Below are 27,258 nucleotides of genomic sequence, written 5' to 3'. Positions count from 1 at the left end.
ATCTGAGTGATCAGTAATGACAAAACCAGCCTTAGTATGAGTATTTCACTTGATAAATTGCAGAGATCTAGGCTTTACTTACATTTGTCAACAGTGACATTCCCGTGAAGTGCCAGGTATTTGAAAAATTACTTCTAGTGTTTCAGGCAGGGGGGGAAGTACTTTTTCAAACTATGAAAACATTTCCCTCATGCCCCATTAAACCAACTGGGGAGAAAGAAAAGCTAGACACGGGTGTGAATATACTTGTGTCTCAAAATATAGAGTTGAATAGCCACATGCCAGGATATTTAAGTTTTATGGCTGTGAGCCCTGATGCGTAATGATGAAGTAATTTTGTTAATGATACAGTGAGCCACAGAAGAGCAGGAGTTTCTTTAATGCTGCCCTTTCTTTGTTGTGTTTGGGACTGTCCTTTTTCTCATTTGGTTCTTCACTTGTGTGTCTGCTGCCATGCATCTTGCTTGTCTTCTCTCATGTCCTCAGTAATGTGCATACAGAACCTGCTGGTGATCCTGCTGGTCCCTCCTCTGCACTCCCTATCCCTCCTGCAGACGCAGCTTCCATCTATGTGGCAGGTTACTCTGCTCTGTCTTGCCTCTACAGTGTTCCTTCTGTCCAGTTTAAAACTCAGTCTGGGAGTCCAATGTGCAATTTGGTGACTTGGAGTAAACACAGCTTTTTATTGTCCTCAAAATCTTCTCTTCTGCCCCCTTCTTCTCAAGCTGTTGCTGCTGCCCAAAAGCTAAATGCAGTTGGCTAAAGATGCTATTTCAGAATAGGCACTTCCAGAGGGTGATTTTTTCCATCTGTTTCTAGCATTGTCTTTTGATTGTTACAATTAAAAGACGTGAATGTCGTCCCAAAAAACTATCGTTAATGTGGATGGAGAATGAAGTGAAATATGTGTATTCTCTGCTGTCTCTTCAGTCAGGACATTAGGCAAAATGTCTTTGCTGCTAAATGGTGCTTCTGGTTTTCTAAAACTGGAAGAAGTAATGTGGAATTTAAGTGACAGGGTTAGATGTCAAGAGTTCAAATGTTGTCTGTGCTGATTTGCTCTTAGTTCAAAGGCTCCTGCAGTTCACAGAAGTGGGACACTGTGCTAAGAAGGATATTTTTTTTAAATCTATTTACAAGATTTTATCTGTGTGGCACTTTCATTAAAAACACAAAGCATGGAGTGAAAACAAAACAAAATCTGTCACTGAATTACCATTCACAATAGACTTTTTTCTGGAAGTTGACTAGATTTATATACGGACGGGAGAGCCAGTAGGATGTGCCCCTGGACAGGATGAGCCTCTCTACAGTAGCTCCAGGTTTTACTCCTCTACTCCTCTCAGCATCTTCTCTGCACCTCTGGAACTATGCAAATTGTCCCCTGGATTTTGGCCCTGAACCCATCTTTCTTTCAGAAATTAGCAGCTTCCCACATCAGGATGAGCCCATTTGCTGTGTCTTTTGTCCTCTTGTAATGCCAGGTAGGGCAGGCATTCCCTGGGTTTGTGCTGTTACTGCTGTGTGCTTCAAGTAGGGCATAAGGTAAAAAAGTTAATGTGCATATTCCATAGCTTATTTCTGAGAATGACAAAATTACTTCAACAAGTTTTGAGATATTGCACAGTGACAGACTGTGCTGGACAATGGCATTTACTCCAGGTAATGCACCAGTACAAAAACTTGTTTTGATTCCAGTTCCTAATGGACAAAAACCACTGTTCTCCATCTACACCCAGAGATACAAAATTTTTCAGGTAAGGTCAACAAGGCACACAAAGAGAGCTTTTGACTGTAGGAATGAAGGACAAATGACCAAAACTTAAAAAAAAAAAAAAAAAAAAAAAAAGATAAATATTACTCATCTGAGGGAAGAGTACCATACACTAGGTTACAAGAAAATCTTTGTTTCTAACTCTAGGTCCATCTTCAGTCATCAGCAATGACGACGATTCAGCCAGTCCCCTCCACCACATCTCAAATGGCAGTAACACTCCTTCTTCTTCTGAGGGGGGTCCTGATGCAGTCATCATTGGGATGACAAAGATTCCTGTCATTGAAAATCCACAGTACTTTGGAATTACCAACAGCCAGCTCAAGCCAGATACCTGTAAGTACAGACAACTCTATGTGTTTCAATCATTCATTTTACCTGTGCAAGTGTAGCGGCTCCTTAACAGAACTAGCATAACAAAATACTCTAAATTCCTGGGAGTGGAATGGTGGGGTTAAAATGTGTGCTATTTACTAAAGGTACATGGGATGAACTGCTTTACCTCTGTCTTAAGCCAAATTCAGCCTTTGTGACAAGGCAATGAAGTGAGCAATGTTATGCTCAAACGCCCACCCCTATTTCATCAAAATCACTGGTAGCCTTTCCATTGATTTCAGTGGTCTTTGGCCAGTCCTATGCACTGAATGTATTCTTGGGAGAAAATAGATCTTGGGTCAGAAGCAAAAGTCAGTATTGTTACATATGCACTACTTTTAAATTGATCATATCAACATCACCAGATCATATAATGATGTAATATTATTATAACCTAACTTTCAAATCTGAGTATTTGTAAAGTTGTAAAAATCATAAGGGTTAAAACTTCAGTTCTTGTAAATTTCTTGTACAACTCAACCTCCACAGACAGAAATTGTTTTAAATGTTTAAAAGTAGAGCAGAAGAAAAGAAGGTTGCATGCTGGACAATATGTATCACATACAAATTCTTTCATGTTCAATTAATAGCAAGTGGAATGTGAAAAAATATGAAAAGCTAAACATATTGAACTATGAAGAGTTAAAAAAAGTATCACTTACTTTAGATGCTATTTTTCAAATACAGTAATAATTTCAGAATTGAAATATTAAATTCTGGAGTTTGAACCAGTAACTAGCATTAATGTACATAACTGAAAAAATATGTAAAGGATATTGCGATGAATAGTAACTGCACAGATTACTATTTCTCATCAGGACACTAAGTTCTCTAAGTGTTTACTTTCCAGCACAAACTGTAGCATAGGGGCTTACTGTCAAGGTTTGAAGCCTTTGCCTCCAACTTTGCAAAATTTAAATGCTGTAACAAATATATTTTTTGACCTGTGCATGACAGCATGCATGCATGACATGAACACATAACTTCTGACACTGCAAAAAAAGACTGATGCTGAACTACCCACTTACCTTGTGAATCTTAATGCTTATTTAGATCCAGATTGTTTCACTAAACATAGTCCCGAAGAATGGTCCTGCAACAAGAAGTCTTTTTCTGCCTTTTTATAGTACATCCCTGATGTTCACTATTACTATAGCTTTTTTGTGTGGCACTATTTTGTGGCTAGAAATACTGTATTACCTCTTCTACCAGCAGATAATAACAATCTGAATATGCTGACCCAGCATATGCAGTGGGATCACAAGGAAATCACTGGTGACACATGATCAGCATGAGAAAAACATTATACAGATGCATTCTGATTAGAACATGAATTTTTGTAAAAAATAGAAGCTGCTAAAGAATCATAAATGGGCAGCATCCCTAGTAGTTCTCTCTATACTTTTAAATATGAGGCTACTGTACCTCTGTTCCCAGCTGCACTAGACAACTTTTTAATTCTTTAAATAAACACCAGTAACTGCAGAGTGTTTAACGTCAGCATCAATGTTGAAACAACATACGTGCTGTTCTGGGGAAAAACACAAACTGAACTAAAATACTAGAATTCTCTCACATTCAGTAAACTGCACATTAAGTACAGACATATTAAATCATGGCTGACTTGTGTTAAGTAGGTCCTGATCCTAAAAATACATAAGTCTGTATTTGGTTTTCTGTGCTGCAATGAAACCCACATGGTGTCAGGGAAATTAATCACAGTACATGAAGTTTGGTTGGTGTGTAAATGCTTGCATGATATGCTTCAGGACTTCGCTGCAGTGCTCTGGGGAGGTTTGAGGGGCTGATTCTCTGCATTCTGCAACATTGCCACTGTGGTCCCAGACTTTGTGTTTTGGTGGGTGTTTGGTGGTGGTGGTGGTGGTTTTGCTTTAGCAGAGAGAATCAGGTAAACTATGGCAGTGTATAAACCAAGGCAGATTTCTTATACCACACTGAACATCTATCCAATAAAAAAAAGTGTAATTAAATTGTCTTGGGCAAAAATGGGCTTCCCAGATATAATGTCACATATTTCCTTCTTTCTCAGTTGTTTATTATTACAGAGCTGTGCTTGTCCTTTCTTAACCTGCCAACCTCCTCCTGATGTGTATATCTGGTATTTATAAACATCTAACCTAAGTACTTTTGCACCTTGTTCCTGTATAGAATATTGCCAGCTTCAAATGTCATATGGTTTCTCATCTCCAGCAAGATAGTTAACAATTTTGTTTATTTCCTATCTGATCTGAGTTCCATTGTTCACCAGCATTAAACCCAACAATCACTGACAGTCATGCTGGAAAAGGCACTTTTGTATTTAGTGTATGGTGGTCTGTGGAAGAAGGTGAGACATCAAGCTAGATGAAACTGTACACAGATTGTATTGTAATTTTCACAGAAATGAAGAAATACTTTTGCTCTTAGTAGTAAGTGAAGCTTCTTTTTTATTACCTAATTAGCCATATTTTGACTTATCTACAGAAAATAATTTCTGAATACACTGTATCAAGCTTCATTGCAAAGAATTAGCAGTGCATGTGTTTAAAAGGAAATTAAAAAGTTGATTACAATCAGTGTCATTTAACATCCCATCACTGTATCTTGTAATTTGGTCCTTTCACTACTGAATAACTAAATCAAAAGACTGATGACTTCTAAAGACTCTGTCTCAGGTTAAAAGTTACAGCACTTTCCTCCTCTTAAGATGCAGCCTTCAGGGTGAGAAAAGCAAACTGGTGAAGACCAAAGACCCATCAGCTTCAGTGGTCACACAGTTCCAGTGCTCACTCAGGAGGACTGCATTTCTGTCATTTCAGCACAACACTCATCTCTACCTTTAATTGATGCAACAGTAGACAATTCCATCTTCCAGTTGGGATTGGCTGATATATACTGCTTAACTACCAGTATTTCTCATTAGCTTGTTCAGCATATGTCTGTCTGACATGCTATCCCAGAGCTCCTTTCCATTCCATGTTCTGTTGCTTGGTGCTGGCTAGTGGCTTCATCTGCCACTCCAATATCTTGAATATTTTCACCTTGAAATGATACAGTCTGAGGTACACAGACATGCTTCACACACCTACCAGACTTTGTGGCTCCTCTTTGTGTGAAAGCAGAAGGTATTTCTCATTTGTCAATTCTTGTCAGATAGTGAAAATTCTGATTTCAGGTAGGTGAGAAAGAGCCAGAAGTTTGGACACGCTACGGTGCTCTTTGCAGTTAAGCCATTATAAAACACGTGCTGGTCTATCCACCTGCAAACCTCTTGCCTGGCAATTACCAACAAGGTTCAGTTGTTGCTGTTGAAAATTGAGGCATAACTTCGTAGGGAAGTAACATCACCAGGTCCGTGAACCTTGCACGGATGGCAAATCTTACAGGATTTTTGTCTCCTGAAAGCAGCTGGACAATGTAATGTCTTGGGACCATAAATCCTAACCTTTACTAGATCCACTAATCTTGTAAGTTTTCACAGACCCTAAGATTTTTGAGATTTTAATTAATATTACAGCATTTTAAAAACTAGTCCTCTACACCTCTGCGCAGAAACTGTAGCTGCTGAAGTTATCAGCCAAGACTGCCACAACAGTTGAAAGAGGACAGAAGAAACAAATCCATTTTTCTCAAGGAGCAACTATGGGCTTTCTTCATCACTTAACTTGCAGCCCAGCACTTGGAATGTTTCTGTCCATTACTGCTAGATTTCCATGATTAATGGTAGACATGCAGTCTGACATGGTTGTGTTGGTGGAAATGTGAAAAGCCAGACCTCAGGAGAGGTCACAAAATGCCAGTGGAAGTGCCCAGGCTGAGATTCTTAGGGCAGAACTTGGATAAGAAATTTCTTGCAGGTGGTTTTGGGATTTTGAGAATCAAACTGGTCTTTGAGCCTTATCCCAGTAACTCCCAGCCCTGCCCCACAAAGTCACTGTCGTTGTTTGGGTGCTACTGAAAGGAAGGTTAGAATTTTACCCTTTGATGAAAAAGTTTGCAAGCTCACGGTTTCAGACCTCCTGTAGTGGAGAAATAGCTGCACTGACATCAGTTTGCACTTCCCAGCTAATCTGTTCTTGCAACTCACTGAATTTTGTCAATTTCATTGATTTCAGTGTTGGAAAAGAGCGTTCTGTACTGGGCAGGCTTATTGATTAGTCAATGGATGGTTTAGTGGCAAGATGTTTTCAGTGACTGGCCTTATAAATAGCTACTGCATTTCAGATGGCGTGGTGTGGATTGTGACTTTCATATGGGAAATTTGGGTATGTTCTGTATTTCTGCATTTTCAGATTCTCTTCTTTCAAGTGTAGGAGTCTGAATACGCAGTTTAGATAATAACTATTTTGCTTCTAGTTGGCTTCCATTAAGGAAAGTCTGAAGCTGATTATGAATTGGCAGAAATAATTTTTCTAAAACAATTTTTATTTATTTTGCTGATCTGAAAAAATGAATTTAGCCTATGGTTCCAGTTCCAGAGTAAATTGCTAATTGCATGTGCAGTGCTAATTTTAAAGGCAGAAGTTTTCAGAGCACCCCTCTTTTATCCCCTTCTGAGAACTGAACTTTGCAATTTATGCTTAGGGATTTTTGCATTTTAGGGATTGTTACACCGTTTAGTTAAGAGTGGCCTCAATCTTTTTTGACTTTACTTGTTCTTTAACTATATATTTCTTTTTAACATATGCATAGCCAGATTTTGTGTGCTAGTGCTCTGCTTCAGTCCACCTTTTTTAATGAATCTTGAGGGAGAGAAGAAATAGGACAGTTATTCTTATTATTTTATCATGACACCCATAGTACTTTTGCTTTTAAAACCATAGGCCTTGGATTCTGGTGATGATGCCAGATTTCATTTTTGGATGAAAAAAAATCGGAAGAAAAATTTCAGAATATTAGGCAGAGCCCAGAAACCTGAGGAAGCAACAAAAAAAAAAAAAAAAGGGGGGGGGGATTTTTTTTTTTTTTTGTTCTTTTGTATATTATATTATTTTTTGTTTTATTAATTGCATTCTTTTTAAAATTCAGCTTTGATTGTTTAGGAGCATTTGAACAGAGCAGAAGCGTATGAGTGTGCAGAGCTGGCCCTTCTCTGTTACTGTGGGGACACAGCCCTGTCACAGCCACCAGAGAGAACAGAGGGGAGCAGCTAGACTGAGGGCCCACTGAGCTGCAGTTCCTCTACCAGGCTGCTTGCAGAAGGGTGCAGCTAGTTGTAGTTCAAGACCCTGTTTTTTTGACAGTTCTGACCACTGACACCTTACAAGGCAGTCTGGTTTCTCTTAATTTTGGAGCATGTTGACAACCTTCTTCCCAACCCATTGATCTATATCAGTGAGTCATTCAGTATGAAAAAAGACGTAGTTGTCTGTATTTCCAGGGTAGATGCAACAAAAGGAGGAGCTGTGATCACCTGGTCTGTATTTTTAAGGCATCCTTATCCCAGGAGTCCCACAGCAGAGCCTGCCACCAGCACATGTTTCTTTGCTGGGTGCTCAAGCTTCTCTGCCAGGCAGGGACATGATACGCTCTTGTGAAATGAAAGGCACTAGCAAAAATAAAATTCACTGAGAGAGTTTCAGGCTGCAGGGGCTTGACAGGCCTCTGATGCAGAGCAGCATATTTGTCTGTTTCTGGGTGTGGCTCACCGTGTGCCGGGAGTGTCCTTTGAAAGTAGCAATGCGCAAAATACAGACTGTCTGCAGTGGGTAGTCTCCATTTGACTTTATTCCAGACTGTCTGTCACCTTGCACTTTCCTACAGTCCTGAGGAATAGGGGTAATTTTTGCCTAACATTATAAGGTAAAAATTAATCAAGTTGGTCCCTGTGCACAGAAGAAGGATTGCCCAAGACAAACACTCTGTGGGCATTTCCATCTCTTTTGAAAGGCTTTTATATTTGAGTGACTACAGAAAAAGGGCTGCTGTAGTGTTTTCTCAGCCAGCTAAGCCCTGAGGCTGGGGATTTTCCATCAACTCCCAAAGCTTGCAGAGCTGAAAATTCATAAGCAGCTCATTTTCCTATAAAAGACACTATGACCTCCGCAGCTAGAATGTAGAGAAGCAAAACTGATAAATCTTAGGGAAATCCAGACTGGGAAGAAAAACATTTCTGTCCAAGTTGAACTTGTTGTTCCTGAAATTCATTGTTAATTGTGATTGTGAGGTTTAACAAGGCACTCACTTTGGACTCTTCAAATGCTGAAAACTACAAAAACTTTGTATGCTGAAAGACAAGCATGGATGAGGTTGAGATTACAAGGAGGTATCTAAAATATATTTACTTCTTGTCCTGATTCTACTATTTGTTTTATTCTGGAGATATTTTATTGACAGAATGAGGATACAAAGATATATGAAGTTAAATGTTATTATTTGACTAAATACATTTGTAGTTTGACTGCATTTTAATCCCTGATTGCAATCACTATTTAAATTGTGTGTCTTTACAGTTGTTCGTCAAGTCACAGGTATATCAGAAATGGCTGTTGTATATATCAGTGGTGTAATTCCATTAGTTGTCTTTGACTATTTTTTTCAACTGGGCAAGGGAGTTTTCTCCCAGACCATACCTTTTAAGTCTCAAATATTTTTCCCAAGAACATGATCACTTATTTCCTTTGTCCAACTAATAAAATGTAATGAGGAATAAATGCATTTTAGGGAAATTAGATACTTTTACTCCTGATGCTCATTCTGAGACTTAATACACCTGCATTTTTTTGTTTCCCAGTCAGATGGACAGCATTCTCCCAAAAGCAGAAGGCTTCAACTTGAAAAGTGTGGGATTTTACCTCACTAAATTTCAGAATTTGAAAGAAAAACTTATACGTTTCCTCATTTAGTGTTGAGGTGAACCCACAGAATCACTTTTTTCTCCAGGATATAATGTTTGTTGTAGTCTTGATCTGTTCTTTTGATTTATGTCTAATCAAAAAAGGAAGATATCATTCTCTCTGCAAAATATTTGCATTTTATTACACAGAATGTTGTTCTGTCACCCAGATTATTCAGTAAAATATTTTCACTGAAGTCCAAATGCTGGAAATGCAACTGCAAGAAAGAGCAGCTTTGACTCTGATCTCTGTTTTGTGGATAGCACAAGAGTTTTACCACCTGGAAATAACAGCCCATGAAACATACTTCAGGGTAAATAGCAAATGTTACAAGGACATCTGAGCAAAGAAGATCCAACGTATGCATTTCAACTACATAATATGAGTCAAAATTAAGGTGAAGCCTTAATTAAGGCTTTAAATTGCTTAAATTTGTCAGGTAGACTTCAGATAAGAAACCTGCTCTTCCTCAGCAGAGCCCTGAAGTACACTGTCTCCATCAAGCCCAGCTATGGGCTTCAGTCACAGTCTTGTCCCTGTCTATGAAAGATAAGTGAAATTAAACACAAGTTCAAACATTCGTTGCAATTAGAGAGAATTATTACTCAAGATGAAAAAACCCAGTGTGGTGCTTTTACTGGAGTGTAGTCTGCATGGCATTGCCACATTCAGTTTGTCGTTTGATAGTACATCTGTATCAGAAATACATATAATGTTTTGTCACCAGAGCGCCTATCTAAGTAAATGACAAATAGTAATTTAAATTCTAATTATTGAGTTATGCTTTTAAGACTCTGCAAACTAGGTTCTATGGGTGTTGATTTTATATACAGAAACCTGCATGGGTAGTACTTAAACTGAATGGGAAAAAAAAGTTAATCCATTCTGAAAATATCCCTGTCATGAACCTATGCATGGGAGTGCAATTTGGCCTTGGATTTATTTCTTTGTGTTAGTGAAAGTTCTGGCTAAATGACAAACACACATCTCAGGAAAGTAAGAATAACATGAGAAATTTTAAATCTGAGAAATACTTAAGTGTGAGAAATTTAGAAATAAATAACTTTTTAGCCAAAAGTATTTCATAAACCCTGCTTCTAATTTTCTTGTATTCATCACCAAGCAAGTTGCATCATTATTCAGGAACATGTTTGTGTAAAAGTGCAGTTCACCCTGAGCACGAACTCAACTAAGGATGAATTTTGGGAGAAGATTATCAGGAATACAGATACCCACACTAAGCATTGGTTAAGACAGAGTAGTATTTATTGCAGTTACAGTGTGATGAACCATGTTGTTTTTCAGCTGTGTGTGACACCTTCACTGCTCTCGCCAGCGGCTGTCTCTCAGCAATTAAGGCTGTTGGTGCTTTTAGACTGACAAGAGAGAGAAGTTGAGCAGTTTGTGTCCTGCAGGACCATGTGTTTGGCTTTGCAAGCCTGCAGTTCTGCCACAGGCAGGAGATCTGGATGGCCTGTTATGCCTGGAGCCATCAGAACTCTGAATATATGCATTGCCCTCATGAATCTGAGTGTGATTGGGGCAGTATTGACTTGCATGGCAGCTCACACACAGCAGGAGTTCACCTGCTCACTGTTGTCCCTCCCTTTCCAACATCCTTTGTACTCTGGCTATTAAATTCTACCAGGGACCTGATTTCCCCCTGCATCCCACTGGAGATGAATATGAGGGCTGGTTGTGAGAAGCCTTTCCCAGCAAAAATGCCACTGAGGTTCATAAAGTTTAAGTATTCTACTTTTGGTTTTGACAGGTTTTTGGTGAGGAGCTCCTCAATGTCTCAGACTATCTGTTTTACAAATACAGGGTAGATCAGCAAGAAGTTGAACCTAACAGAGAGTTAAAATTTTATCAGAGATAAAATAATAATTATTTATAATAAAAACTCAGTTGGTAATATTATTAAGTACTCTATAAAATATTCTTAAATATTATACTCTTAAATAATATACTCTTAAAATATTTTTGTCAACATTATCTTCTTAATAAATTTTAAATAGGTTTCTCATGTTCTACGAGATCAGCTGGAGAAAAAATATAAGATTTTTTTTTCTCAGTGGAAGATGTTTAATTAATATGCCCATTTTAATTTAGGTATATATTCTGTATAGTAAACTACCTGAGTTCAGCATTTTTGAGTCATATAAAAACTAGGATTATGTGAGTAGACAATCCCAGGAATGTATTTCCATCATTAATCAACAGCTGAAATGTATTTTATGATCATTTTTTAGAGCTCTTCCTTTCTCACTTGCCCTTAAGCTAGTTTTATTTGATTTGTTGAACAGAAGTGAGAACACCTTTCATTACTGTTTTCTTGGTTAAGGATGCTGAAGGGACCTCTGCTTACTGGGATACGTCTGAGGGACAAAAGGAGAGACAGGCAATCCTTGAGCTCAGTAGCAAGTGGCAGTGAGGGTTGTAGTGGCTTTCTCAGCCTGTGATTGAGCAGAACATTCCACAGAGAATGGGCTACTGATCTTCAAAGGTCAGAATGTGGAGTGAATTATGAGGCATACCAATCTGGTATGAGGTGAACACTGGATTGGTCTTCTCTCCGTGCCCATACTAATTGGAGACTATTATTTGCAGATTGAGAGGGACTTACTGGGACTGAAGTACAAAACTCCTGAAGGGGAAAATACATGTCAAATAAGCTAAGTCAAAATGCTGCAATGAGGTCTGAAATTCTTAAAAGTTCTCCAGATGAAACATTGTGCTGTGCCTATGGCTAGCAACTTGCCTGTTAGCTTTGGGGCCCAATTAAACAATTAATTGGAAAACATATGGCACAGGGGCATTTTTTTGCATTTATAAAAATATATATGTTCTATGCATATCAATTATTTCCTGTTTCTCTATAGTGCAACATATCTCTCTATATCTAATATTATATATAATAATACTCTAATATAAATACTCTCTCTAGGGATTTTTTTTTTTATATATAAGCAACTGGTTTTATAAGGAGCCCTCAAAAGCTTCAAAGTGTAAAGTCTGGTCAATAGAATTCAGAGGTTTAGTCAGCTTAGTGCTTTGGGAAATTCCAGTAAATTATTGCTTCACCTTTAGCTACCTAAATGCCTTTGAAAACTGGTTATTGGAAAGTGCTGAAAGTCAGTAGTTGCACAGGCTGCAGGAAAAAGCTGCAAGAGGATGCCTTGAGCAGCTCTGAGTTGTATTGGATGGCTGGAATCAGAATTAAGAAGATGGGAAGCAAAGCTGTTTTCAGAGAGGCTTTCCTTCTTTCCTCCTCCCACCTTGGTTTATTTCCCATTGAACTGGAAAGAAGGAATGGAAAATGGGACGGCTGTCTCTATAATGTTATTTATTCCCAAGACTGGATAGAAACTAAATCTTACTTCAAACAATCTCCACTTTATATAATTTTGAAGGAAAGACAGATTTGACAGAATTTTCGACTGCCATTAGAAATACTTCCTTGAGCCAGAGTTTCAGCTAGAAACTTTCTGAAATGAAGCCATTCCCACATTGCAACTCTTATTTCTGAGTGTTGCGTACAAATTCTTTAGATGATTTGGTTTTGGTTTCTTAGGCTTTCTTTCAAGGATGTATGTTTTTTGGTGCCCACAGCTTGGAAGGCCTCTGGCTGCCTTAACAAAAAATTCCCAAGAAATATCTGGAAACAATACCCATCAAGTGCAACATGTTCCACACAAAGTAGGAACAGAAAAAGGGAGAAACAAATAGAAAAGAAACAAGAATCTCAGCTTCAGCTTTTGGCAAAGAAAACACAATAATTACATGTCTGATTTGTTCCAACCACTTTGCAGGAGGACATGATTTATCTTGTCCCTGTTTTACTCTCGTCAGAAGAAATGCAACAGTTTTGCAGTATTTGCAGACTCCACTCAAGGGAGTTGAGATTAAAATAGCAAAGGGATTGCCTTCGGACAGAAATGCATTGACCTGCCCTGTGTAGGAAAGCTTGGAAAGCTCCTTCTTGGGTGGTAAAGAGCAAGAGAAATGCTTGTAGGCTAATTCTCCAGCCTCTGGTTTGGAAGTACCCTGTTACACATGTAGTGTTTAATGGCTTTGTGATGCTTTGGTCCATGAAGTTCATTTGTGCAATGGCAGGTGTGCGAAGGTGCTGTATAATCAGGTGAGAATTAAATTATTTGTGTTATCATTGTCCAGCAATGCCATTCCTGCTTATGTTGATGGTAAATTCTCGCTTCCTTTTGCATATTTTATCTGCTCAGTTCAGGCATGGACAAATAACTACAGTTGATCATGGTAGTAATGCTTCTAGTACCTGAAAATGGCAGTACCTATTAGGAAACTTTTTTCAAAAAAAGTATCCAATAAACCTTAAGTTGAGTATTTCTTTCAAGTCTTCTAACACCTGAAGATTGGCTTGTGCTCGGTGACACATTGATGTCCTTTTGTAAATACTCTAACCCTGTCTAGTAAACAAGCAGATATTCCCTGAATGTAACACCTTCCCTGACACTAACAGCAACATATTTATATCCTTCTATGGCTGAAATACTCAGGAGCAGGAGAGCAGAAGAGCAGAGAGACCAGGAGCAGCTGTAAGGCCACAGTCACAGATCACCCACAGCCATTGTAACAGTGAGCTGATGCTCATCTGTCCTGGCAGGTGATGATGTGTTAGGAAGATCAGGGATGATAAGTGTCCTGCACTCAGTGCAATCACAGGGTCGAGCCTTAAGCTCTGCCCCGAGGTCTCTGAACCCCCACAGCACTCACAAAGTGCTGGAGAAGGACACCCCATCTGCAGCAGGACAAGCAGAGGCAAGTTTGCAGTCCCTCAACTTCGGCAGCCCAGGGCTGACTGCAGGTGTGAGCTGTGACCAAGTCACATCAGTTCTGAGCCACTGCTGGGCAGGGTGAGTTAGTGGGCTGGGCTCCTTCAGATGCCATAGCCAGCCCCAGCAGGCATCAGACATGGAGCTCAAAAGCTCTGTGCTCAACTCAGCCTGGCAGGAAAGGGACTTTGAGCCTTGTGCCCACCCCTGACAGGAGACAACAGTGCTTTTTTACAGTGAGGTGTAGTTTCAGACACAGTAAATCTCCCTTCTCATCCGGAAGATATGGTAGGAGCAGACTTAAGACTCAAATTCACAGAGAACTTCTGGGAGCACACATTTCCTTTTTGTCTTAACTTTTTTACTTGAAGAGGAAGATGACTATTTCCCAACTTGCTAAAGGCTTTTGCATTAGGCATTCTAATGTAGCACATATCCTTGCTGGAAATGGTTTCCCACATTTACCATGAGGTTGAATTGCACTTTAAAGTTACAGTTTTTGCCTCTTTTCATGGCAGAATTATAGAGAACCCTGGCATTGTACCACACTGAGGAATAAACACAGTGCAAAACAGAGTATATCTTTCAGGAATCATAGAATCATTAAGATTGGAAAAAACATCCAAGGTCAAGTCCAACTTCTGACTGAATGAGGAAGATGAGAAGATTCAACTTTTTTTTGCAGTGATAGCTTTCCTCTAGAGGCCCCATCCAGAATTGATTTCCCATTTTAACCAGCATGAGTCTTTCCTGCCTATTGATCTCTGTGTGTTTTAAAATTGGCCTGAACATCTGAAACAGGGCTGTGGTAAATGGCAATATTAAACAAACTGGTAAGAGTTTTATTCTGGACTGGTAGGTTTCTTTTTTTGACTGCAAGACAGAGTCTTTTCAAGACAGAGCAAAGCACACAGGTATTCACTGCTCCTGCAGAAGACAGCTTTGCCATCTCAACTTTGCAGCTTGTGTTCATTGACATAATATGTACACAGAAATACATACAGCACTTACAGAGAAAAGCGTTGTGTGTTTTTATAACAATGGAGAGAAAGTGTACAGAGAAATGCTTGGTTTTTTTGTCTCCTCTTGGGATGGAGTTCCTGTGTCTGTGTGACATAGTTATTTTTCATCATATAAAAAGGACTGTGCCCACCCACAGCGAGCTCTTGGCCTCATCAGAGCAGTCATACATCCCATCTAGATGTCTGCAAAAGCTTTTAAGAAACATTGTTATGCTTTCTGTGGTGTTTCCCTATGAGTATACTATATACAATCATGCATGTTAAAATCCACACTGTTCCTTAGCTAAAGCGTCTCAAGAGATGAGTTTTCATTTTTAAGAAAGAAGAACAATTATTTGAATGGAAATGTGGTCTCAGGAAAGATATCAATCCCGAGTTTAAATATTTCCAAGATCTTGATGCTCTAGCAATTAGGAAAGGAAATCCTGGTTCACAAGCTAGGATATAAACCCTCCATGGTCACAAGCTGCCCATTATTCCCTACTCTGCTTTCTGGTTGAATTTCGGAGAGGCTGTGCCTGGGCAGACCTGGAGTTTTGCATGGCATATTAGCTCTCTGGATAGTCAGTCTAAGACAGGCATAGATCAAAGCCCATTTGAACATATTCAAACCAAACCCAGATACTACTGTTCTTTGTATTTGGAATTAGCTTTTGGGCTGCTGCTTTTAAGTAAATTAATGAGCCATTTAATACTGTGCAAGCTAAGCATTTCTTCATTTTGATACACTTGAGTTACTGAGTGTATTCTTTGTGTGTGTTGTTAAGTTGTGCAAGCTATAGGAGGACTGCAAGTAAAGTTACACTTTTGAACAGTTTACTGTGATCTAGAGAAGGTTGATAGCTTGATTCACATGACACAATAGTTTCTTCTCCCTGCCTCTTCAACCCAGTGAAAGGTGGGGGAGCAAAGCATCAGGGAAAAATAATGTAAAGACTTATGAAATGAATCCTGTACATGAATGCAAAAATATGAAGTATACTATTCCATTTTATAGCAAAATTATGGAACAAAGGAAAGTCAACGAGAACTCTAACATTTTGCTTGTTACCTTTAACAGGCAGCTGCTCCTTGTGGGCAGAACACAGTATATGTCCTTAGGCTTTGCTACAGGGAATAATGCCCACGTTGCAAATATGGAGAAAAATTCTTATCTTTAGGTGTTTAGGCCAGCAAGCACATTAAGGTTGACCCTGGTGTCATAAATATAAACTGCAAGAAACAATTACTGAGAAAACTAATTTGACTGGACAAAACTGAACCAATGTCACAAAGATGCAGCAGATATAAATCATGCTCAGAAAATAGGGGAAAGAAAATACAAAATCCTATGACTCACACCCAAGCAATGACCAGAGAGGGCTCTGGTAAGAAGTGGCACTCTGGGAGACAGCAAAGTGTACAGATCTCCCACTCCCCAACAAAAAGAAGAAGCAGAGAATGGGGGAGGGAAAAGGAAATAAAAGATAAGCAAGACAAAGGGTAGGCCTGTTGTCAATTTACTCTGATGAAGCCAATGTTTTCCAGCTGTACTTCTCCAAACTTGACACAATTACAATCCATACTTCCCTTGTTCTCCATGGTTTCAGGAATAGGATTAAGAAGGCAAAGTAGTCTTTGCTTTTGATACAGTACCTGACTTGTTAAACACACAGTGTTTGATTAAGGATTTTCTAATTGCCTTTCACCAGGCCAGTGTGTTCATGAAGTTTTCCAATTTTGCTATGTTTTATCCTATCAGCTGACTAGGCTGGTCAGGTTGAGAAGGGAATTTACCCACATTCCTCTGTACACCAAGTGAAGAGAGCTGAAGGTTGGTGTGGCAGGGCCTTGTAACTGTGGCTTTAACAGTTGGTTGACTTGGTTTTATAGCTTTTAAACTGATGTTTATTGCTTCTCTATACGTTCAGTAGGGAAGTCTTCTTGAATCCCTGATGGCATTGCATTATGGCCATAATTATAAACATCTCAGATCTTTGGGGAGTGTGAAACGATCAATAGAATACAAGATGAAAAAGAAAAACTTCTTCTGGGTCACTCTTAATTTCTGTATCAGTCTGTGCCCCCCACCTCTAGGCCCCAGCTTCTACTTATGCTGCTGGAGAAACAAGGAGGAAGATTACTAGGATGCTGGGAGAAGGGAAATGTAACAGCAGTGTTTGTGGTTATCAAAGGGTCTGAGTATTTAAGAGGTGTTCTAATTTACACTGGCTGTTGAAAAGCTGAGGAACTATTCTTCATATTTTCTTATATTAGGAATATTGATATAACGGCACCATCCTTACTGAAGATGAGATGGCCCATCATAATCCAAATGCTGAGTTCTAACACAAAAATACTGTTGCATGCAGAACTTTTGCTATTCCAAAGGATTGGTACATATACAAAGTCTTTGCAGTAACATAGGAATTAAAATGCAGAATCCCTCTTTCATTATTATCATTTTGCTTAGTCTGGGAGAGATTTTCAGAGCAATTTCTAAGTCACAGAATTCAGATGAGAATGTAAAGTTTGTCAACTGGGAGTCCACATTGGTAGAGTGAGGAAAACAATCAGTGGAGCAATGTGCTCCACTGTGTGCCCAGATCCTGCACAGCTTCTGTGTGAGACTGGCAACCAGTTCTACATCTGCTGGCAGCCTTGAAAGTGTGGTTCCTCCATCATAATGCAAAGTGAGATAGGTCCTGCAGCCTTTACCAACCACCTTGTACAGCCAGAATAATACAGCCTTTACTGAATTATTCCATCTTCAGTAAAAGTCCTTCCCTTCCAGAGCTCCAGTAGTAGCTGAGATTTTAAATGCACAGAAGTAAAGCTGTTCAAAAATAGAATTTTCCTCCCATGGGAGATTTCAGCATTTCAAGATTATTTGCTGCTTTAAAATAGAGAAAGCAGAGGGAACTTGGTTCAATTTTGTCTAAAGTTTCAACTTGAACTGTTAAAACAGAAAAAAAAAATACCTTCAATAAAATTTAAGCAAGTTGGTATTTTAAAATCAATTTTTATGGAAAATATTTTAATTTCAATGAAAATAATTCAAAATATAGGTAAGAGTGTTTATGTGTGTGCTTGTCTGGGGAAGGATTTTCCCACTTTGGAATGTTAAATTTTTTTCTTTGTTTTAGAAAGCAGAAAAGTAACTGAAAATCACCAAATATTTGAAATTTATTTTACATCATTAATATTTTTCTGTGAATTTTTTTTTAGATTTATGCTGGAATTAATGCTGTAGAAATCAAAATTTTGAATGTCCTGACTAATATTTAATTAATATTAGTATATTTTCTTTCATTCTTACACCTGTTTCCATTATTTTTCCTGTTGAACTTATCTGATAAGGGACTCTAAAAGACAAAAAATTGTATGTTACTGCAAGTGATATCCAACAAGTTCAAACCTTCATAGATTAAAGGGTGAAACTCCACTGAAGTCAATGGAGCTTTAAATGTTGGCACTACCAGAAAAGTTGTCCTGTGGAATGCACTTGCACTGTCATATTTTGAATGCTCTTCATTCTCATGACAGACATTACTAAAGGAGTCTCTTTTCAAACACTTATGCATTTATTATTTTAAAAACCCATTTGGTCAGAGAGGTCAAAAGCTCTTCTCACCACCATAGGGAGTCCATGGAAATTTCGGCATTCTGAAGTACCACAGGTATCCAACAGCATTAAAACATTAATGATTTGTTTAGTTTTTCTTTTTAACCATGTTTTGTTTTTGTCATGAGTCTAAAGTGGTGGAATCTAATTATTTTTTGATTGGAAGGGCAAGCACTCCAGCAGGAAAAATGTCACATTAAAATTGGATTACTTCCAACTAGTCCATAAAAAAAATTCCTGTAGTGGAATGGCCCGGTCCCTGATTGCTTTCTATCACTAATGTCATGCTATAATACCATTTTTATGCTGTGTTTCTGGCAATTTTCAGTATTATCTACATGGAAAATAGATTGCAGATCTCCTCCAAAAGCCCAGTGTTTTTCCTATTTGGCTGTACAGTAAAGCTGGAGTTTTCCCTCCTTGCCTATGTTGATATTTGTCTTTAAAAATAGAAAATAATGAAATCACTCAGTATTATTTCCATGCATTACTTTAGACCCCCATGGTCCAAACAAGACCTCACTGTGCAAAGCACTGGGGACTCTGCAGGTGCGCATAACTCTTGCCTGAAGAGCTTTTGGGCTATGGCCCCACTTCTGTAACCTGGAGCTACTTGTTTGTGAAGTGGGCAGGTTACAGACCCAGGGCTTCACACACAGGGTGAGGAACGGGGAAAGGATGCTTGGTTGTCCTGCCTGTATGAGCAGGGAGCCCCAGTGACTAAATCCTTTGCCCTCAGATTACACAGGAAATCTGTGTCTGACCCTGAGGTGGAAGCCAGATATCCTGTGTGGCACCCTCATCCCCTGACCTATCCGTTCTTGCTCCCCACTGTCATGTTGGCCTCCAGCGCAGAAACTTCTAACCAAGGAATTTTCCATTGAGTTCTGCTGCTGATGAGTTTCTTTCTCACCAATAGGTGGAAACTGACAGCCCGGTTTCTCAGGTGACACAAGGAACGGTTCTGCCATCCCAAATGAGGCAGGAAAAACATCACGCAGAACAAGGAATTTTCCATAAGAAACTGTACCATAGCAACTGAAAAAGACGTTGAAGCACATTACACTTTCTCAGCTTGTTGCAACCTGTGCTTTGATGCAACAGGACATCAGAAAAGTGAAGACTTGGGTTTTTTGTTTTTCTCTTCCTCACTTATTTCTTTGGCCAGGAGAGTGATTGTTTTAACTGGTGCTGCTTGATCATAATGAATTTATTGCAAAATTATGTAACCTTTCCACATCCGTCTCCAAAGTCTCTGCCAGAGCTTGTGTTCTGGCATGCATTGTCATACTATAGCTGGGGAGGGAGAGGGAACTACATCTGCAAACTTCCATAAGAGATCACAAGCTTCTGAAATTGTAGGACAACTAACAAATTAGGATGCAGAAATATTTCCAACAGGCACAGCTGTGCAATATGTGGCATTAAAATAAAGTTGAGTCATTAAGAAGTAGTGATATAGAAGCTAGCAAAAGTTTCTGTCTTTTTTTAATTAAACATATCCCAAATATGATTGTCTAGTGTAACAGAAAAAAAAATTACTGCGCAGAAAAAAGTGGCTTGTGTTGGTTTGGATATGGACAAATTCCTCCTGTACTAGGCATAGTATTTACGTAAAATGTTGCATAAAATCTTAAAGGGAATTCTTTGCAGGACAGATGTATCTTCCTGAGCAGGTATAAAACACTGTTAAGAATGAAGAAACATGAATTAACAGGACCTAAAATGCTTAAGTGAGAAAACAGGGGGATACCTGTCTAGCACTACTAATCACCTGAGGTCTAGAGATCCCCTTTCTTTTGAACAGGAGTGGTTTAGTCATCTTCCTTTTCTTTCTATTTTTTAGAGTTCATGCTGCTCCCTGCCCATATTTTTTCTCTCCCCTGTGTTCCTTCTCACTAAACTCCACAATGGGGATCATCCTCCTCTCCTGTACATCTGCAGATATTAATTACTGAGTGGAGAACTGCAGCACATAGAACACTTTCTATGTGTGTACTCTCTTCTTATTCCGACTCACAGCTTGTTCAGTTTCAGAGGTATTTCTGTGCTAAGATATCCCTTGTTTCTGAGAGAATGTCTGTTTCAGGTTCCCCTCAGTGTCAGTGACAAGTCTGTCACTGATTTGGGAATGTTGTGTTAGAATCCTGCCGAACTGGACTTGAACTGGACTTGAACTAAAAATGCTGGAGCAGGATTTGTCACAGCTCTGCTTACCTAGGGCTTCCAGCAAGGTCTTTGTGTGAAAGCACAGTTCTTTTAGGACAGCAGCAAGGACAATGCAGATTTTTCAAGCTGCTTCTTCTTAGCTACTGTCCTAGCTTTCGATTTGGTAAATTACGGAGGAAAATACCTTTTAAAACAGCATTGAGAAGAGAATTTTCCCAATGATGTTGTCCCAATGCTTAGTTAGAATAGCCCTCATTAGGATGCAATTTACCATTTTCCCCAGTTTCCACACCAACTGGCATTTCAAAAGCCTACTTGGCACAGTATGAAGGCAAATGATACCCGTAGCCCCTGTTCAGAAATCTTCATTTGTTTATGTCTATGAAGGTGTGGAAAGAGAGCTATTGCGAGTAGTTTTGAAGTGCTGGTTGTGGCATGTTAATCTCCAAAGACCTGTTTATTTTTATGTAGGTTAGTACATAAAATAGTGTAAAGTAACAGCATAAAGACTGGAATAAGCAAAGAATTAGGGCACAGCTAGCAGCAGACCTCACATTTTCCTTTGTTCATGGCAAGTTTTTTCTTTTTTTTTTTTAATAATGTGTCTTAAATTAAGGGATGCTGTGAGTTTCTTAATTGCTTTCTTCAGCAGTTTCTCTTTGTGATAGTTAATCTGGAAGAGCCCCGCTTGTTTTCCCAGCTCCCATTTTGTGAGTGAGGATTACTTTCATGGCATACAAGACGATTCTGAATGCAATGCAAGAGAAGTAGTGCTGTTTTAAAAGCTTTTTTTCTGAATGTATTACCAATTTATTTTATTTTAGAGTGCATTTTAATGAACTTTAAGGAGGTCAGAATTACAAGTAAAGTTACAAAGAAGTATTTATTGCAGTCATACTCATATCTGAAGACTTCCCAGCTGAGATTTTGGACCTCAGATGGCAGTGAGAAGTTTGTGCCATTGTTTTCAAAACATACCAAGTAAGAATCTTCATGAATACATAACTTATGCTTTATAGCTTTGAGACATTATTCAAGTAGAAAGTAACTAATATTTAAAAAAAACCAAAACCACTACTATTATGAAACAGCTAGGCATGCGTTTCTGGCCTTATTTTCAACGTGGGGAAAACAGTCATATAGGGACTCACTCAGCAGAAGCCTCACTCATAAGAGTTGTTTGCCAAAATGCTTATGATAAATACCTTTTAATCTCTCTCTCTCTCTCTGTGTGTGTGTGTGTGTGTGTGTGTGTGTGTGTGTGTGTGTGTGTGTGTGTGTCTAGTCTTCAGAAGCAAACAATGTTGTCTCTGTGTAGTTGCTCTGTAAGGAAAAATGAAAATCAGTAATAGTTATTTTTGCAGTTAGAGCCTGTTGTATTCTTGGAACATATAGCTGAATTATCATTCTCTTACTGAAGAAAATGTTACAAGAAGGGAGAATAAATACGACAAGCAATGATGAAAGGAATGCACTAGTCTATAAGTTAGTTTAGAGTTGTACATTGGAAAACATTAGAAAGACTACCCAACAAATCTTAACATTGGTTTATAAATAATTATTTTAGCTTCTGACCCTTCCTCCTCATTAAAATTCTGAATGACAGGCTAGAAACACAGAGCCCTGGAAATTGCCTATGGGCCATTCTGTGGATGTTAGACTACCAAAAGGCAAAGTATCCCTCAGGTTTGACAACAGATTTCAGACATGTCCCTCCTAACAGCAAGTCTGTACTTGCCCTCCTGCTGGTGGTGGTCTTGCAGGAGGCAGCAGTTAGCAAACACTGCCTGTGAAGTGCTCTCTTAGGCCACCCTGGTGATGGCTTCAGTGCTTCAGCTAAGCGCAGGCCAGGGGCATGTCAAGGGACAACACCCATTTCCTTGGCTGCAACTGTCAGTTCAAGCAGCTTGAGAAAAGAATTCAGCCTTTTCACTGGTAACAGTAAAAATCACAGCGATTTTACTGTTACCTTTACTGGTAAGCAGGTGGGGTACCCTGCCATTACAGTGCAACAAATGCAGCAGCTGTTTGTATAGGATACTGCTGCTTAAAATGTTTCCCGAGTAGGCGAGTGAGTACATAGGCAAACTGGCAGTTGTTGCTCTGGGAGATAACTTGAACTCCAGGAGGAAGGGGAAAAAGCCCCTACATTTTGCCTATCTTAGTTCTGTGCAGGCTAAAGTGGCTGTAAATATCATGGTGCACAGTAATTGGAACAAAACAGTTTTGTTTTTTAAGAGCAGTAGTCATATAGATGCTGGGTGAGAAAAGAACCTTTCTGGTCCATGTGTTTCTGGTGTCTTGCAGAGACTGACAGAATTACATTTGCATTAATTTCAGTCTACAACTAGTATTAAAGAAGATTCAACTGAAAGTACTTTCCAAATATAAAGAGCACAGGGGATAAAAAGGACTATGATTTATGGCGACATCTATTAAGCTTTTACAGAACATCATATGTGTATACTAGTTATCAACATAAAATGAACTGGTACTAATTGGGCAAAGCTGCCAACTCAGTCTTGTTAAAAGTGTAACAGTCTTCTTTAGGTCACATTCATTTTACTGACATTGTATGTCAGATCCTGAATAAAGTTCATTCAGCCGTTTCTGCCGTTCTTCTTGTTTGCCCTGCTATGTATGTGTGCTGCTATCAGTGAAAGTTCGTGTTTCAGCAAAGACTGGGTCTGTGTGCTTTGGGAAATATATGTCTCGGGTGTCTGCCCACTGGTCACTTCTCCAGCAACAGCATGACTGTGGGAGGGCATCCTTTGATTAAATCACGCCTGGTGTTTTCCTCATTCATGAAAACTGACTGGAACAAAATGTTCAAAGCTCTTTCTTTCTCCCTTTCCTCTCCTTTTTTCCCCTCTATCTCCTACTGTCTTTCAGTTCCATGCCTCAAAAGGCTGTAACTGGGTTCATTATTGTGTGACAAATCAGCAGGAAACATCCATGCATTTTGCTTCATTTGGGCAGCTCCTGTTCCTTAGTGACAGCTGGTTGGCTCAACACACTATAATTATCAAGTCAAAACCAAGATGCTTTTAGGTAGTGAAAACATGTTGGCAGAGACTGAATTTGTCCTCAACCTCGACATGGGCCACAGCTTTAAAAGATCCATTTGGTGGTGGATTTTTGGCACTGCTGGTTCTGGGGCTCTGACAGTTTGTTATCACACTGGACTCTGTCGGAAGCTGTTGTTATCCTAAAGGAGTATATATCTTTGTTTTTCATTAGCTCCTGACATGCTGTATAGTTAACTTTTGATCAATGTATTTGTGTTCATTCTCGTTCTCTAAAATAAAATTTTATTGATGTGCGGGAGGGGATTTACATGTGTTAGTGAGAATTTACAAAGGCCTTACTTAAACAGAGTCTGAAGGAACCCTTATTGATACCAAAGAGACCTGTGGTTTTGTTGTCTGCAGTGGAACCAAGACATCTCTGATGCTACTTTAAACACACCTCCATTTGACAGACTGGCCCTGGGCTGACTGAGTGACTGGTGCCTGGCTGTCCCCAGCCATGGGGGCATACAGAGCGAGGCATTGCCTATGATCCACTAAATGACAAGTGGCCCCAGGCTCTATATTGTGCAGATCAGTTGCAAGGAGCTGAATGTAATGGAGACTTTTCCTCCCTCATCAAATTTATTTTATGAAAGTTGTAGAATATCTCCTTATTTGTCTGAAATATAGAAAAACAATTTCTGCTGGCAGATAATGCAATCCAGAGCTAAACTGAATGAAAGGAGATTTCTTGTATTCTTTGCCACCGGTGTTAGCTAGATGTATCTGTTTTCATGGTGCATGAAAATAACATGCTGAACCAAGACAGAAGAGAAAACATGTGACCTTTTTCTGCAAAAGAAATTATCTGAGAAAGTCCTCCTGTTCCCACTGATAAGTCGCAGTTTTCTTTTCTCACTTTATCATGCAGCAGGCTAGGTTTTCTATTAGGACAATTAGAATAGGCTCTCATCTCATTGTTATTTAAAAAAAAAACCACAAAAACCTTTAGGGTTCTCAAATCTGGCTGGGCTATAGTTTAGTCTAGTTTACAAATAATGCCCAAGTAGGAGTACCACTGTTTGCTTGCAAAGGTCAATGCAAGGAGCATAGTCCAGTGTAATTTGCATCCTTCGCTAGGACTTGGGAAGATTGTCAGACCCTGAAGAATGATAAATCACCCAGACTAGAAACTTCATGGCCTTTACACAGGAAATAATTTGTTTTGTATAAACATATACTTTATTATATTAGTCCTTTGAAGAATGCAGGAGAGAAGAATCGGATCAGCAGAGGAGGTGATGTGTGGTCTGCAATAAGCAATAAGGTCTTTTCAAACTTGAAAAATTAAGCATGTGCTATGCTTGTGTAGAAACATAGAAATTTTTTTCCCAAGTGCATTTATAACAAGACAAAAGAAAAGTCATCTTTTCTTTGCAATTGTTAGGGCTTTGATCCTGAAAAACCCCCAGCATGTTCAGTCTTGCAAACCCTTTGTGAATCCATTTTGTTGACCTAAAAGGGAAGTCTTGAAGGTCTTTTTGTTTGAAGGTAGTACAATGTAATAATCTTCTGACTGCACTGTGGCTGCTGTAGAGGCATCTGTCACAGCCCAGTGGTGAAGATGAATTTTCTGGGTGTGCCCTGCATACCCATGTGCTGTCAATTACATCATAAGCACTGGAATTCTGAAACAGTAGCAGGGCCAAGGGGAAAATGCCCTATGGGGATATAAGCCTTTGTGTATGGCATGTTGCAAAACAAAAAGATGTGCCAGTCCGGAATTGAAACAAAAGCAGAGCAAGTACCTCACCGTGGAAGAAGGCAGAAATGCTGAAGGACAGCAAGTCTGTTAAAGGGAATAGCTGCTTGTCCAGTTTTGTTCCCCTTTTATGATGTTTTGGTCTTCTCTCCTGTCACATGAGGCTCAGGCAGTATAATGCTAACCCCTTCTATGTCCGCATAGGACAGAGGGTGAACTGATGTTCCTGCCATCTCAATGTGTAGGAAGACTCGAGATGTAATTTCTTCTTTCTGATGAGTTTGTTTTTTAGTAAATAATGCAGGGGGAGGAAGATTTTACAATTTGGTTGTTTGCAGCGTCCAGTGTCTTTATCTGTCATTTGGGGATCCTCCTCAGAAATGGCTAAACCCTTAACTTTTAATTGTGTTTAAAGACCACTTACGACAAAATCCAGGAGAGAAAGAGGTACGCACAGAATCATAAGAACAATCGTGTAGCAGCAAAGCCTTAGTTGTGTACAGTTAAGGAAGCAGGCAGAAACTGAGCCTTGTGCTTAGGGGAAGGGTTTATTTCAATTGGCTAAAAGAAAGCAAAGCATAAGGTAAAAATGTGTAAGATTTGGGTTTCCTTATAGAAAGCCACACAGTGTCTTGCAGCCTGGTAGAAGGAATTGGGAAAAAAAACCTAAGAAAAGGGTAAATAATTTGCTCAAACGTGATCTATAAGACTGGGTTCTGTCATGCTGCTATGATTTTTTCATTAATATTCTCTTTTCAGTTAGCTGCAAAAGGGCTGACCTACCCATGTAACACTGTTGATCAGATGTTATGCTGTCTTTCAGATAGCTCGGAAAAAGGTAAAGATTGAGTATGTGCTTAACTTTTAAAAAAGGAAATAGAACTTCCACTGTGAGACAAGCATTTGGTTAATTCTTTCACAAGCTTGAAAGCTCCATTTTCTTTTCATATTTAGTTTTGAAAGGCCATCAGTAAAACCCTTCTGTACTCCCTCGTGTAGAGCTGTTACCGATAGGTAAGGCTTTATAAAGCCTTACCTAGCAGTAACAATAAAGACCACTCCTTTGCACCTGCCTGGGGTCCCTACATCGCTCATTATTGCAACATAGAGCCACAAAATTATTTCCTTTTCCTTTTCCTTTTAAAATGAGAAGAGAAAAAGCAAAGCAGATAAATGTAGATCAAAACCACTGCAATCTCCTTTGAATGTCACCTTTATACGCATTTACTCTAAGCTTGGATATGGCTCATCTCTGGAGGTAGTTTCTTTCAGGTCCTACTTCTCAGGCCTGCATCCTGGGATGCCTTTCAGCCTATGTCTGTTCCTGAAAACAGAGATTGAAAAGAGTTAATGTTTAGAAGACAGTGTGTTCATTGGCCCTTCTCCCTCTGCAAGTATCTATTATATGAGATATGCTACATGGTATTCTCCCATCCTTTGCCAAGTATTCCTATTTCTGTAATACAGAAGATTCCTAAAGATGAGCATCGTGTGGAGGGAATGGATTTCCAAGTCTGAACAGGAAGGATGTTCATGTTGAGATCATTGTCTCCAGTTAAATATGAAAGACAGACCAGATTTGCCCCCATAAAATAATACTAACAGGTTTTACACAGCACTCACACACAACTACCTCTAAGTTATATGATGATTAACCTCTTGGAAGAAGTGCATTGAGATTGGCATTTATAAATTAAGTGTATTCATATCTGCAAAGGCAGTTCTTGTCAGCATTCCAGGTCAGTTTTTTGCTTAAAGCTGATTTACTATACTGTGCTGAAAAGCTTTTAGTAGGTTGGAAACATCATAGAAAGAGAAATGCAGGATGATTAATATATGGTACTGTTTTTGAAAGCAGCCAAATTAAGCTTTCAGCTATTCTGATATGTCCCAA

The 27,258-nt window shown here is 39.1% G+C and overlaps 1 protein-coding gene across 3 annotated transcripts in view; it reads left to right on the top strand.

Annotated features, from left to right (window-relative positions):
• Positions 1-27,258, top strand: part of NTRK2 (neurotrophic receptor tyrosine kinase 2) — a 197,847-nt gene that overhangs the window by 112,061 nt on the left and 58,528 nt on the right. For all 3 annotated transcript variants that reach the window (XM_059493179.1, XM_059493183.1, XM_059493181.1), the window contains one exon: positions 1,922-2,110. In XM_059493179.1, coding sequence (XP_059349162.1) covers positions 1,922-2,110 — 189 coding nt within the window. The remainder of the gene's footprint in view (positions 1-1,921; positions 2,111-27,258) is intronic.

The sequence above is a fragment of the Ammospiza nelsoni genome, chromosome Z (assembly GCF_027579445.1).
Source record: "Ammospiza nelsoni isolate bAmmNel1 chromosome Z, bAmmNel1.pri, whole genome shotgun sequence".
Lineage (NCBI taxonomy): Eukaryota > Metazoa > Chordata > Aves > Passeriformes > Passerellidae > Ammospiza > Ammospiza nelsoni.
The sequence above is the reverse complement of the archived record's forward strand: the minus strand, read 5'-3'. Positions and strand labels throughout refer to the sequence as shown.